Source organism: Eriocheir sinensis, unplaced genomic scaffold, assembly GCF_024679095.1.
Source record: "Eriocheir sinensis breed Jianghai 21 unplaced genomic scaffold, ASM2467909v1 Scaffold1097, whole genome shotgun sequence".
NCBI classification, from domain to species: domain Eukaryota; kingdom Metazoa; phylum Arthropoda; class Malacostraca; order Decapoda; family Varunidae; genus Eriocheir; species Eriocheir sinensis.
Window position 1 is genome coordinate 103,115 of NW_026110404.1, and position 15,016 is coordinate 118,130.

Genomic DNA, 15,016 nt, shown 5'->3' on the forward strand with positions numbered 1-15,016 from the left:
TCTACCCTTTCCAGTAATAGGTCTGTGTCATCTTCATCTACCCTTTCCAGTAATAGGTCTGTGTCATCTTCATCTACCCTTTCCAGTAATAGGTCTGTGTCATCTTCACCTACCCTTTCCAGTAATAGGTCTGTGTCATCTTCATCTACCCTTTCCAGTAATAGGTCTGTGTCATCTTCACCTACCCTTTCCAGTAATAGGTCTGTGTCATCTTCACCTACCCTTTTCAGTAATAGGTCTGTGTCATCTTCATCTACCCTTTCCAGTAATAGGTCTGTGTCATCTTCATCTACCCTTTCCAGTAATAGGTCTGTGTCATCTTCACCTACCCTTTCCAGTAATAGGTCTGTGTCATCTTCACCTACCCTTTCCAGTAATAGGTCTGTGTCATCTTCACCTACCCTTTCCAGTAATGGGTCTGTGTCATCTTCACCTGCCCTTTCCAGTAATAGGTCTGTGTCATCTTCACCTACCCTTTCCAGTAATAGGTCTGTGTCATCTTCACCTACCCTTTCCAGTAATAGGTCTGTGTCATCTTCACCTGCCCTTTCCAGTAATAGGTCTGTGTCATCTTCACCTACCCTTTCCAGTAATAGGTCTGTGTCACCTGATTCCACCAAGTCATTCATTGGTTCATATCCTGCAAGCAGACCTTCTCCCTCCTCTTGTACAGAACTGAATGTATTGATATTTGATGTGAGTGTGAGGCAGTGACCCTGTGTGTTGTTGCAGGCATTACCTGGGGGGCATGCTGCTTGACCTCCCTTGCAGGGTCGCCTTGCTGCCCTGGAACCTCCCGGCACACTTCTCACACTTCCCAGAACAGCATCTCATCACTGCCCCTCAAGGTGGGTATATGTGCAGCCCGACAGCCTGCTTTTTCCCAGGTAGACAGATCATCGTCATCACCACCATCATCGTCATCACCATCATAACCATCATTGTCAGCATCATCATCATCACCATCATCGTCATCATCATCATCACCATCATCATCATCATCACCATCATCGTCATCATCATCATCACCATCATCATCATCATCATCACCATCATCGTCATCATTATCATCACCATCATCGTCAGCATCAAGAGTATCAAAACGCCTCTCCAATTGAAACTGAGCCTCTCTTTTTGGCCTCCTGTGCTGCCTTCCTTCAGCTGGAGCAGTGCTTGATAGTCTGCTGTCTCATTTTTGTGGCTTCCACTGCCGTAAAAAAATCACCATTATCATCATTCTCAGAGAAAGTAGAGTCCTTTCCAAGTCTCTGAGTGTGTCCAGCCAGCCTCACTCTGCCTGCAGGCACTGTTCAGGCTTCAGCAGCCCCTCTGGTCAGGCCCAGGGTCTGTAGGCCATTCTGCACTGTGTCATCATGTCTGCCTTAGTTACCCTCCACCTCAGCTGCAGTGTATCCTCATCTAATGTAGGTTTTTGTATCTGTGCCTCCAACTTGTTAGAGAAAGTTTGTGTTGCAGGGACTAGAGGAAACTTTTTCTTTGGCCCCTTCCCTAAATCCCCTCTTTTTCTCCCCTTCACTCGTGAGTGCCCTTACGTAGCCACATAGAAATTAGAAAATACACTCTGCTGCTGTTCACTAAGTTAGAAAAATACGATGTGAGCACAGTGGAATTTGAGAAAAACAACACTTTATTGACCTCAAGAGAGAAGTGCGCACACACCAAGCCTGAGGGGAGGGAGAGACTGGCTAAAAACCTTCCAAGTTGAGGGAACTCACAACACATCTCATTAACTTACTAGTGTTCTGCATTGCCTCCTCTTCTTGCCCCTGCAGGATGTTTCTCTTAACCCGTCCACTGCGATTGTCACGGATTCTGCCTTCACTGTTAGCCTGGTAAAACACCCAGGTCTTTCTCTGGCTCTGTGGTGGATAGTGGAGTGTTTCCCATGTGGTATTGGTATGCTGGATATCCCCTCCCAAGGTGCAGGACCTTACACTTTTCTTCATTGAATTGTAGCAGCCACTTTTTGCTCCATTTCTGTATCTTGGTGAGGTCTTCTGGTAGGAAATCCCCAGTCAAGGGGTTAATGTGCAAAGTGGCAGGTGCCTGTCTGCCTTGGTTTCCTTGGTCTGTGTCCATGCAAGTGTAGACTGAGACTGCTTCTTCCAGCTGCCTCACCACCTCATTGGGAAGCGTTGTTGGCTGTGATCAACACCTTCTGGCACTCCACATGACTCAGAATGGGATGCAGGAAGCATAGTCTTGGCCTCCTCCTCCACCTCCCCCTCCTCCTCCTCCTCCTCTTGTTGTTTTCTTTCCTCATCCTCCCTGTCTTGTTTCATAATGGTGTTAACAGAAATGTCATCCCCTCACAAGCTCCCTCCCCTCCTCCAGCGTCACACCACCACCTCCGGCAGGGTTCGGGCAGCAGCAGCAGCAGCCTCTATGCAGTGTGTGCCACAAAATGGGCCTGGGAGTAGCAGGGAGGGGCGGCAGGGTGGGGAAGGGGCGGCCTGAGGCGAGGAGGAGCGGGGTGCTGATTAGTTAGTGACTGAGAGCGAGAGACATAAAGCGTTACAGTAATTTTTCTGTGGTTGAGTTAGAGTTCCCTACCGTGGAATCATGCCCGGGTTAGACGAATTTCCCGTTACAATAAACTGCGTAAGATGAAAAGTTTTGTTTAGTCGGCGCAACATCTGTGGTCATATGCCGAAGAGAGACAGGAGGGGGAAGGAATTATAGGAGAAGGGAACAGATCCCAGGAGATGGGACACAACCCCAGATTAATACCTGGTACCCATTCACTGCTGGGTGGACAGGGGCGTAGGGTATCGGAAAAGCTGCCCAAATGTTTCCACTCTGCCCGGGAGTCGAATCCGGGCTCTCAATTGTGAGCCGAGTGTGCTAACCACTGCACCACGAAGCCCCCTCTGCGTAAGATGAGAATAAACTGTACGGCCTCTCTCACCCTCACCCTGACACCCTTCACTCCTCTCCATCCATACAGCCAAAGCACCTCAGTAACCAAGGGTATGTAGGTCTTTCTGTACTGTATCATCCTGTGTCTTCTGTGATCTTCCTCCACCAACACTACCCATCACCTGCTGCCTCCCTCACCCTGACACTCTTCATTCCTCTCCATCCATACAGCCAAAGCACCTCAGTGTACCCAGGATCTGTAGGTCTTTCTGCACTGTATCATCCTGTGTCTTCTTTGGTCTGCCTTATCATCCTGTGTCTTCTTTGGTCTGCCTCCACCAACACTACCCATAATCTTCTGTGTCGCTCACCCTCACCCATTCTCTCCTCCTGTCCAGACCACCTCAGTCTTCCCCTCCTCACTGCAACACTTCACACAGCCAAGACTCATCCCACCTCTCAGACCATTCACCGTGATTTAGTATGCAGTGTCACCGTGATTTCTGGGACTAATTCTCCCACCAACAGGGGAGTAAGATAGAAGCTGTGTCTGATATTGGTTGAAATCTTGCCTCTCCTGCCAGGGCAAAATAAAGTACACACAAAATATCTGGGAAACTGAACGTGGGAATTGTGATGCAGTGATTGGAAGACAGGCACAACAGTCTGGTATTAGGAAATGTAAGGATGAGAGACGAGTGGGAATTTAAGGGAATAGGAAGAGATCTAATGTGAGGAAGGAAGTGTCCAGTGAGAGACTGGTACAAGCAGAGGTACAGAAGGAAGGTGAGGGAAGTATTTGGCAGAGCAAGAGTAGGAGTGAAACACAGTGCTGGAGTGAGTGAGGATGTGAGAGTCTTAACCCTTGGCTGCAGATTTCCTGCCAGAACACCTCACCAAGCTACAGGACGGGAGCAAAAAGTGGCGGCTACAATGCAGTGAAGAAAAATGTAAAGTCCTGCACCTTGGGAGGGGAAATCCAGCACACCAATACCACATGGGAAATGCTCCACTATCCACCACAGAGGCAGAGAAAGACCTGGGACTGTATGTTACCAGGATAACAGTGAAGGGATATCCAGCACACCAATACCACATGGGAAATGCTCCACTATCCACCACAGAGGCAGAGAAAGACCTGGGACTGTATGTTACCAGGATAACAGTGAAGGGAAATCCAGCACACCAATACCACATGGGAAATGCTCCACTATCCACCACAGAGGCAGAGAAAGACCTGGGACTGTATGTTACCAGGCTACCAGTGAAGGGATATCCAGCACACCAATACCACATGGGAAATGCTCCACTATCCACCACAGAGGCAGAGAAAGACCTGGGACTGTATGTTACCAGGCTACCAGTGAAGGGATATCCAGCACACCAATACCACATGGGAAATGCTCCACTATCCACCACAGAGGCAGAGAAAGACCTGGGACTGTATGTTACCAGGATAACAGTGAAGGGATATCCAGCACACCAATACCACATGGGAAACACTCCACTATCCACCACAGAGGCAGAGAAAGACCTGGGACTGTATGTTACCAGGATAACAGTGAAGGGATATCTAGTACACCAATACCACATGGGAAACACTCCACTATCCACCACAGAGGCAGAGAAAGACCTGGTACTGTATGTTACCAGGATAACAGTGAAGGGAAATCCAGTACACCAATACCACATGGGAAATGCTCCACTACCCACCACAGAGGCAGAGAAAGACCTGGTACTGTATGTTACCAGGATAACAGTGAAGGGATATCCAGTACACCAATACCACATGGGAAATGCTCCACTATCCACCACAGAGGCAGAGAAAGACCTGGTACTGTATGTTACCAGGATAACAGTGAAGGGATATCCAGTACACCAATACCACATGGGAAACACTCCACTATCCACCACAGAGGCAGAGAAAGACCTGGTACTGTATGTTACCAGGATAACAGTGAAGGGATATCCAGCACACCAATACCACATGGGAAACACTCCACTATCCACCACAGAGGCAGAGAAAGACCTGGTACTGTATGTTACCAGGATAACAGTGAAGGCAATTACAGCAGACGGGTTGAGAAGAGTTCAGTGTCAAGGGCAGCCTGGGACGTAGTGGGACACAAGGTGTGTGGAAGAGGAAGGGAGGGAATGCATGCTGGACAGACGATACAAAATAGACAGTTAAGGAACAGTAGGGAAAGTAGACAGAGTATATGACTATTTTGGTAGAGTGACATCAACAAACTGTTTAGAGAACAAAAAGCTTTCAGAAAGAAGTCGAGATAAATTGGGGACTTCAACGGAGAAGTCACACAACTGTAGGCCTATGAATCACCTGGTTTAAGGCTGCTTTTTCTGAAACTTGCTTCACCGCACAATGCAGCAATAATTCAGGTGCCAGATGCCGCCAAAAACAGTACTTCCCGCTTTGATTGGTTTGTCACAACTTTTACACCAAACGCCTCACATAGCCAAGCTTGTGAGCAGGGTGAGGTGCCGGAACACTGGAGGAGGGCCGTCACTGTGCCACTGAACAAACGGGAAGGAAGAAGGGATGGTTGTGGCAGTCACAGGGAATAAGGTGACTCAGTGTGCCAGGGAAGGTGGAGGGAAGGGCTTTAAACGAAAGGGTGAAAAGAATGATAAAAAGTGTCGGCGATGAACAATGGGGTGATAGGGAAGGGAGGGAGGTGTAAACATATGTTTTGACTGTCAGGACACCTTGATTTTGTCCAGCTCTTCTGAGTCTGCCAAACAAGTAATGCTGTAGTTATTTCTCCTTAAGACAGGCTGTTGAGCCCCTCTTCATGTCACTACAAAAGTCAACACAAACATGTACAAACATCCTGAGGCTGTCCACACTCCACAAAGTTGTTCAAGTTATCCGAGCCCAACAAATGCCGGTAATGGTGAGACTGTTCTTATTGCAGAGGTTGTTGAGTCACTCTTCACGTCCTCCCTGAAGGAAGCCGGCGGCCTGAAGCACCGCGGGCAGGTCACCACCACCAGCCTGCAGGCCAGGGACCACAAACACCTCTGGAAGGGACTCTGGAATGGCAGGCTTCACTGTGGCTTCACTAAGGTCTCCTCACTCTTATATATACTCAATTTTGCATCAGTACACACGTCATCGTCATTGTCATATATTGGTCGGTATTATCAAACGCTTTCGTCCATCACATCAACTGTTTCCAAAGGCCAAACAGGAGATAAATTGGGTTCTCATGAGTGCTCTTTTAGGTTCATGGTACAGAAGAAGGGTCAAACTACCACCAGGGTCATAAAACTGTCCTTGGAAATGCCCAAAATGCCTATGAAAGCCTTGCCAAGTATGTGTGCTTGGGTGCCAAAATGTTGAGTTATACAGCCCATTATTTCTCTGCTATAGGATGAAGGTCTTTCACAACTCTTTTTGGCAGCTCCTCTATACTTTATTTTATTGGAGCAGAGATTAGTGTTTTTTTCCCCCTGGAGTTGCTTCCTTTAATGAAAACAAAGTCCATTTGTCTCTGTGTCTGATGTTAATACACTTCATCCTGCCCCACAAAGCTTCTAATTTCACGTCCTGCTTCTCTGTCTGCCCTGACTTACACGCTGGCTGGGTGCTTTGGTTCCTCAGCTGTTGTGAGGTGCATGAGATGAAGTGCACAAGTCCAAGCCTCGCCTTTCATAGGCACCAGGACACCTTTAACCTTTGTCTGTTCCCTGGTCCAGGACACTCAAGGCCTGTCTCCCCATGTTGTGCCTGGCATTCTTCTCCATTCAGCTTGGCACATTTCTTAACTTCTCTCTGGGTCTTGTGTGAGGTGCAGAGTTTATGAAGCACATTTTAGGGCTGGGAATATGCACAGACTGCACCCTTCTCCTCAGGGAGAGGGGCAGGTTTATAGTCATAATAATACAATGTTTACCAAAATTGTTCCACTCTATTTCTCTCCTGATTTCTTATTCATTTTGTAGGCCTGGTTTGCAGTAATTAGGTAAAGTTTGGGGCACATGTTACAAGTGTGCCTGGCTGTGGTGCTCATCTTCATCCCTCTGGCCCCTGAGCCAGCAGCGGGTAAGGACCCTTCAGCCCCAGGACATGGCCACTACAGTATCTGGGTCACCACAGCTGCCTTGCCCAGGCTCCCTTTTATAGACCAACCCAAAAGGAAGGATGAACAGCTGGGTGGGTCGTCATTATAACCCAGACCGGTGTGTTCATAGCTAGCCGTCAACCTCTCCACCAAGGGAGCACACTGGTTGCTGTGTGTGTCTACTCTTTCAAAGGTTGCATTCCTCATTATTATTTTTTGCCAGTACCAATTTCTTCCTTCTATGTCTTAAAGTATAGCTCACCTTTCCCACTTGATGCTCCTGGAGTAATGATGTGTAAATAAAAGACAGAAATGACACCAGTGTAATTGTTTAATAGTGCAAACATAAATATGTATTACTAAACACTTCTCTAAGGGGTGTGTTTGTACACAGCAAACACTGCCTGGGTCACTGTAACAGCAGCCTGCCCCTGTCCCTGCAGAGGAAGGTGTTCTGTCAGTGTAACAGGAGAAAGCTGAAAGTAAATGTCAACAAAAGTAAAGTGATGGTTTGTGAGTGAAGTAGAAGTGAGGTTGTAGATTTTGTATGCCCATATAGAGTGGGAATTGAATGTGAAAAAGAATGCAAAATAATTTTGAATGGTGAAGAAATGGAGGAGGTCAATGAGTTTAAGTACCTTGGATCAGTTATGTGTAAGCATGGTGGTATGGAGGGAGAGACAAGAGAAAGGGCATTGCAAGGAAGAAGGGTGGTAGGGTCTTTGGGACGAATCATGAATGGCAGAAGTGTGAGCATGGAGGTATAGAGGGATTTGAGAAATACAATAATAGTACCAACCCTCACATATGCAAGTGAAACGTGGGCCTGGAATGAAAGTCAGAGGTCTAGAGTGCAGGCAGTGGAAATGAGTTATTTGAGGAGTGCTTGTGGTGTGAGTAGAATGGATGGAATGAGTAATGAAAGTGTGTACGAGAGTTTTGGAATGTGTCACGGGGGTGAAGGGAAGAAGTGTGGAGTGGTGGAAGAAGTGAAGCGACAGACCTTAAAGTGGTTTGGCCACATGGAGCGAATGGAGGAGAGTAAGATAACCAGAAGGGTGTATGTGAGTGAGATAGAGGGAAGGAATGCTAGAGGACGACCTCCAGTGAAATGGAGGGATAGGGTGCAAGAGTACGTTAGGGAGAGGGGGGAAAGATCTTTGATAAACTTTGAGCAGGCAAGGAGGGAGTGTCTGGATAGAGAAAGTTGGAAGCTCTTCTGCCGTGGCCATCCCCTGGTGGGAGCTCCTAGGAGCAGGCGTCGATGAAATGATGATGATGATGATGATGGGTCTAGAACAATGTTTTCAAAGTCACAATCAACAAACTAGCTCTGTCTTGCCCCTAACCTTAAAAATCAACAAAAAATGAGAACACGCCAGGTTTGCCAAGACCCCCAAAGCTCCCCCAGTAACAAATAAGATCACTAGGTTTTGCCGAAGTCAACACTAAACCTTCTTCCTCCTCTTCCTCCTCCTCTCAGATCAACCGCACGTGCAAGACATGCCAGGCTCTGATGTCCAGTGTGGAGGAGATCGGAATTCCTATCATGAGGGAGACACACAACCGCACCACACCCTCACCGGACGCCAGCAAGCTATTGCCATCCTGTAGTCGCCACACCTCCAGGTTGGTCGTGGCTTGGGGGGGAACCGTACATTTTCTCCTCAGTTCTGTGTCTTAATTTTAGGTTTGTTTGTACATCAAGCTTGATATTTGCCATCCTGAAGTCCCCCTCACTGTCATGACTCTACTCTTGCTCATTCCTATGCTATCCAGATCCCTTATGCAAGGGTTCATTCTTTCATCCCTATTCTATCCAAATCCCTTATGCAAGAGTCAAACAGCATCTTCATTATTTCATCCCTGTACTGTCCAAATTCCTTATACAAGAGTTTACCAGCATCTTCATTCTTTTATCCCTTCCACTGGTAAACTCTGAAACAGCAATAGCCTCCCTTTGTCTGTATTTTTACTCCTGCTCATCCCTATACTATCCTGATCCCTTATGCAAGAGTTGAGCAGCAGCATCTTCATTCCTTCATCCAGCAGGGAGTTCTCCAGGCACACGCCAGCATTGCTGCCAAGGACTTCACACTGCACTGCCCGAAACACCCGTCGAGGGTGATGAGGATGAGGAGACAGTCAAGATTGTGCAGTGGGTGAAGAGCAATGAGCCAATGGTAGGAATCTTGTCTCTCTGTCTGTATCTTAAATGTATTTGCCCTTCACTTACCCTGTTTGAAAAGTCTCTTGTCATAGAAGTTGCTGCTGGGACTTTGATGGAGTGTTTCGTGATCCTGGTGATGGCTTTACATGGCTTTTGCATCTTGAGCGGGGAAAACACCAATGAACACCCGGTTAGTCTTTTCTGTGGCCTTGGGAAACAGTCATGGTGGGAGCCTGACACGTTAAGGATGACCTCACTTTGTTGTAGAGAGTCTCATTAGTAAGGAAGCATGTATGAATTTTCTGAGGCAAGACCTATAGTAACTGTTTGGGGCTTTGTTAGGTTAGGTTAGGTTAGCTTCTCAATATTCTGATGTAATAAATATTCTAGGCGAGTACAGGCTGATTCAGTGTTTTAAAGAGACAGCCAGCACCTCACAACAGTCATCTGAGGCAGTGCACTTGAAAAGATTGGCATTTCCTTCTTTTTATTTATTTTTTCTTTGGTCGAGATGGAAGTCATGGCCACCCAGTTTAAGAATCATTATGTAAGACACTATTTATGTGCCTCAGTCTGTGTTGAGTTCCCTGACCCTTGTTGCTGTTTGCCCAGTGCTTGCCACAGGAGGGAAAGGGAGCAGAGCCTATTGTGGGGAGTAGAAAGACTGGTTTTGTGGAATTTGTGTGTAGATGTAGTGGCTGGGTGTGTCTTACTTGTCTCCTTCACCTGCATACCTCCTCCTCTCTCAACTCTTGCTCAGTCCTATACTATCCAGATCCCTAATGCAAGAGTCAACCAGCATCTTCATTCTTTCATCCCTTTCTCTGGTAAACTCTGGAACAGCCTCCCTTCGTCTGTATTTCCACTCCTGCTCATCCCTATACTGTCCAAACCCTTTATGCAAGACTTAACCAGCAACTTCATTCTTTCATCCCTTCCGCTGGTAAACTCTTTCCTTCCTTCCTCTTTTTCTTTTTCCTTCTTTCTCTTTCCTCCCTTCCTTTCCCTGCCTTCTGTTCCTTCTATCTCTCTGTCTGTCTTGCCCTTGAACTCCCTCCTTTGCCCCCAATAAACAGAAAACAAAACAAAAATTAATTTGTGGTGGCAATGGCATCGTCTTCAACATTAACACGTTCCTTCCTTACTTACCCCCAGGGAGCCACCATCAAGCAGGACGACCACTCCGGAGCCATCATCATCACCCGCATCATGCATGGCTGACTGCTCCGGCCTCATCCATGCTGCTGACGAGGTGCAGGGGTCAACACCTTCAATGTGGAGGGCAAGACACCGGCGGATGTCCACAAGATGCTGGTGAGGGAGGGAGGGAGAGGGAAGGGAAGGGAAGGGAAGGGAAGGGAGGGAAGGATGAAGAGAGAGAGAGAGAGAGAGAGAGAGAGAGAGAGAGAGAGAGAGAGAGAGAGAGACCTATATGTGCCTGTGGGCTGTGGTAGTGACAGAGAGAGAGAGAGAGAGAGAGAGAGAGAGAGAGAGAGAGAGAGAGAGAGAGAGAGAGAGAGAGAGAGAGAGAGAGAGAGAGAGAGAGAGAGAGAGAGAGAGAGAGAGAGAGAGAGAGAGAGAGAGAGAGAGAGAGAGAGAGAGAGAGAGAGAGAGAGAGATATATATATATATATATATATATATATATATAAATATATATATATATAAATATATATATATATATATAACTGTTGGTCAAATTTTATTCTCTCTTTTTCCTTGCTTTTCCTGTATACTTGCTCTGGATGAAATAAAGCTATCATTACAATTATTAATATCATTATTTATTTTTCTGAGCCCACAAGTAACCAGCCCACCTCCTGTCCCCTTCCAGGTGCAGGCGGAGGGCACCATGACCTTCAGGCTGCTCCCGGCCAGCAGCTCGGTGCACCTCAGGGAGAGCAAGGTGAGGGTGCACGCCTACTTCCACTATGACCCCAAGGAGGACAACAAGCACATTCCCTGCAAGGAAGCCAGGCTGCCCTTCAACAAGCTGGACATCCTGCACATTGTGACCCAGGATGACCCCTACTGGTAAGCCCTGGTGACCTCATAATGAAGCTTTGTTGCTCTCAAGTGATCCAGTGTCCCGCTTGACCTGCCCCACTCATGGGGAGCTATGCGGCTCAGGCCAACTGAGTGCTGGTGTGTGACATTGCCCCTGCAGCAGCCTGCTAGACCAGAGGACTTGACCGCTGCAGTGGTGCATTCCGTCCACTGGTGAGTCACACAGCTCCCCGTGGGCGTGGGGTGAAACACACTGACACTGGATCAGCTGGGCGCACCAAACACAGCGTTCCACACAGCAGCCCCATCACAGTGTTCCCTCAGCAGCTCTTATAGGCGACCCTTTACTGAAAACAACAATCACAGTCAAAGGAAACATTTGTAGAAGGTGCTGCAAAGGTGTCACTGGCCACTCACATAACTACATCGTCTGCCTTATGTACAAACACTGCCCCCCGTCTGCACAACAACAGGCCAGCCCGAGGCAGGGCTGCTGCAGCACCAGAGGGGGCTGCCGTGTGTCTCGCTGGGTGTGGTGGTGGGGGTGGCAGTGGTCACGGTGGCAGAGGTCTGGGCTTTCAGTGAGCAAACACACTCCCAACATCTGTATTCAATAGAGAGCACACACAGTCAGAGCTTTTTCGTTGCCTTTCCATATTGGTGGTTATGTTCATCTATAAATGTAGGTTGGGTTGTTTAAAGCACATGAGACAGAGCACAAAAAGGCATTTTCCAATGAGTTCTTGTCTGTTTTTATTTTTTATTCAAAATTTTCAATCAGTCTTTGTCCAACCATTTCAAATAGTCTGTTTGGACGGCGGATTTCTTGTCTTTTCTTTCTCTGCTCTGTTGTTCATTCCCAACACCTGTTTTTCCCTCTCATGTGTTAGCTACAGGTAACATAGGAGAGGGAAAAACAGGTGTTGGGGCTGTGTGGCAGAGCAGAGGGGAGGAGAGGACCCAGGAATCTACCGCCCAAACGGACCATTTGAAATGGTTGGACATTTTTCAGCCTCTTAATATCACTAGAGCCAGGGCCCCACTGTAGACCCTGAGTCCCCTCCATGGAGTATGAACACTAGGAGACAGTAAAGTAAGGGGAGGGCAGGGACAGAACAATGCCTGATGAGCTAACAAGAGGTGTGTGTTGCTTCTTGCCTTCAACTCACCAATGTCAGCAGGAGAAACAGTCTACACTACAAGTAGCCTCAGCCCCTACCATCACGGCTGACATGCCCAATAAGCCCCACAGCCTCCCTCACCCTCCAGGCCAACATCAGCATCAGCTCCAGTTTCTAACACTTGCTGTAGTATTCATGCATTGGGTCACCTTCATCAACACAACATAAATAACCTGAGGCAGGGATCAGTCACACCAGGAAGGGGGGGTGGCTGAGGGAATAAAGTCCCTATTTTTAAACATATCAGTGACTCAGTTTCCATTTGAAAAGCCTCTTGTAGCAGTTGCTGAAATTTTCATGGAGTGTTCTGTGATCCTGGAGACAGTGTTACACAACCTCTGCACCTTGGACGGGAAAAACAGCCACATGAACACCCGGTTCATCTCCTCTGTGGCCTTGGTTAACAGTCATAATGGGAGGCCAAGACGTTAAAAATAGGAACTTAAGTATCATGGCAGGGACCTCAGTGTGGCCATGTCTGGCTCATAGTGATACCAGTGCAGAACGCCTTGTAAGGGTGCGTCCACACGGTCGAACAATGTCCGTCGGACAAACGCTGTTACCAGTTAACAATGGAAAGTGGAAAGGCTCGCTGATGACGTCAGAAGCGAGCACCAAGAGGTGTACCAGACACTGCCCATGTTCGTAGTATCGGACACTGCCTGGTGGGACAGAGGCTTGGAAGTGTACGATACTGCCAGGCACAGGATGAACAAAGTTACTTGTTAACCAGATGAACTGAGGCTGTCAGTTGATTAGATCTCACCTGCCCTGTCAATATGGCTGACTGTACGTCTGTCACCTGTCTTGAGCCCATACTAACACTGACTTAGATACCCGTGGGTTGCCAGCGAACATCAACTTTGAACATTGTCTGCCGGTCTTTGCCTGGTGAACGGAGTAGAAACTATGGTACACAACTTCATCTGGTACCACTGTTTGTTGCCATATCAACTTCCCTCATTTCAACGCCTATGACGTCATCCTGGTTCGCCTTATGATATGGTAACACAGTGTCTGTCCGACAGACAGTGTTTGACCGTGTGGACGGACCCTGACGGTTGCTGTGATGTGCAGGTGACGGCTTGGTGACGCAGGGCATGGAGGACACAGCGCTGCAGTGGCTCAGCGAACGCCTCGGCCACCCAGACAACTTCACTTCTGTGATATTCCTGCCCAGACCAAGGTATCAGCTGTTACACATTAAGGGATGTTGTTTATATGGGGGTGTGCTTTTTGTTGTGTGTTGAGATGGGAGGAGAAGGTATGCAAAGGTCATGCAGGGAAGGGAGCAAATGGAGACTTTTGCTGGGTCTCATTTTCCTTACTTAGTTTTTTCCTGTTAGTATTGCATATTAGTTGGAATGATGTGGACAAACTAGCTAAAACGCTCTCTTCGTAATGGCAGACCTTGCATTAGTATAACGAGTGGCCCAGCAAGTGAAGGCAAGTGAAGAGCTACTTGGGGTGTGGTGAGGCTGTTAGGTGAGGCTGATGGCGGCAGTGCTTCATCTGTGCTCTCAATAGAATGGCGACCCAGCAAGTGTAGGAATTGAATGGTCAGGCCACACAAAAATTGGCTGGAGAGGTGAAATAGAATCTTGCCTGGAGTGAGGTGAGCTACACTGATGGACAGACAGAGGTGGGAAACCATGTGCTGAAGTAGAACCCTGAGTGATATATAATGAGATGGACGTGAAATTATTACCTTAGCCAGGGCAGGATGGATCACACAAGACCAGACGGAGGGAGATATGGAGAACTAGGAGTCATAGAAGCCAGGGCAGACAGCAGCCAAGGTGGAGGGATGAAATAAGAACCTTAGCCAGGGCAGGATGCATCACACAAGACCAGACAGAGAGAGATATGGAGAACTAGGAGTCATAGAAGCCAAGACAGACAGGGAACCAAGTGTAGCGATGACATTAGAACCGTCAGCAGAGCAGGATGGAAAACACTAGCATCAGGGAGAGAGAACTGAAGCATGCTAGGAAAGGCTTTTTGTGCAGTGGACTAGTACTGGCTGATAATAATAATAATAATAATAATAATAATAATAATAATAATAATAGCTGATAATGATATTAGATAACAGTAATGACTGGGGGATTGGTCTCCAGAGCATCCCAGTTTTCCTTCCTGTGTTTTCAAGCCTTTGTACAAACTTGCTATGGCAGACTAGAAAGTTTTTTGAGTATTCATTATCATCATCATCATCATCGTTGTTGTAAGTCATTAGTAATCCAGTGCAGGAAAAGTGTTTCCCTGAAGCTTTCCTCCCCTGTGTCTGGTGCTGAGGTGCCCCATCCCAGCCACTCACTTCATCTGTGCCTGGTTCTCTGCCCCTGTGTCTGGTGATGAGGTTCACCATCACAGCCACTCACTACATCTCTTCCTGGTTCTCTGCCCTGTGTCTGGTGTTGAGGCCATCCCAGCCACTCACTTCATGTGTGCCTGGTTCTCTGCCCCTGTGTCTGGTGTTGAGGTGCCCCATCCCAGCCACTCACTTCATGTGTGCCTGGTTCTCTGCCCCTGTGTCTGGTGTTGAGGTGCCCCATCCCAGCCACTCACTTCATGTGTGCCTGGTTCTCTGCCCCTGTGTCTGGTGCTGAGGTGCCCCATCCCAGCCACTCACTTCATGTGTGCCTGGTTCTCTGCCCCTGTGTCTGGTGCTGAGGTGCCCCATCCCAGCC

General features: G+C 47.8%; 1 protein-coding gene across 21 annotated transcripts in view; it reads left to right on the forward strand.

The window, feature by feature from the left end:
- LOC126989206 (autophagy protein 5-like) overlaps window positions 1–14,255 on the forward strand; it is a 31,077-nt gene extending 16,822 nt beyond the window's left edge. For 13 of the 21 annotated variants that reach the window (XM_050847800.1, XM_050847806.1, XM_050847802.1 and 10 more), the window contains 6 exons: window positions 733–848; window positions 5,817–5,968; window positions 8,449–8,594; window positions 10,291–10,449; window positions 10,970–11,169; window positions 13,352–14,246. In XM_050847800.1, coding sequence (XP_050703757.1) covers window positions 749–848; window positions 5,817–5,968; window positions 8,449–8,594; window positions 10,291–10,449; window positions 10,970–10,991 — 579 coding nt within the window. In that variant the 5' untranslated portion in view covers window positions 733–748 and the 3' untranslated portion in view covers window positions 10,992–11,169; window positions 13,352–14,246. The other 8 variants (XR_007743031.1, XR_007743033.1, XR_007743032.1 and 5 more) reach the window with 8 other exon arrangements.
- Window positions 14,256–15,016: the final 761 nt, after the last annotated feature.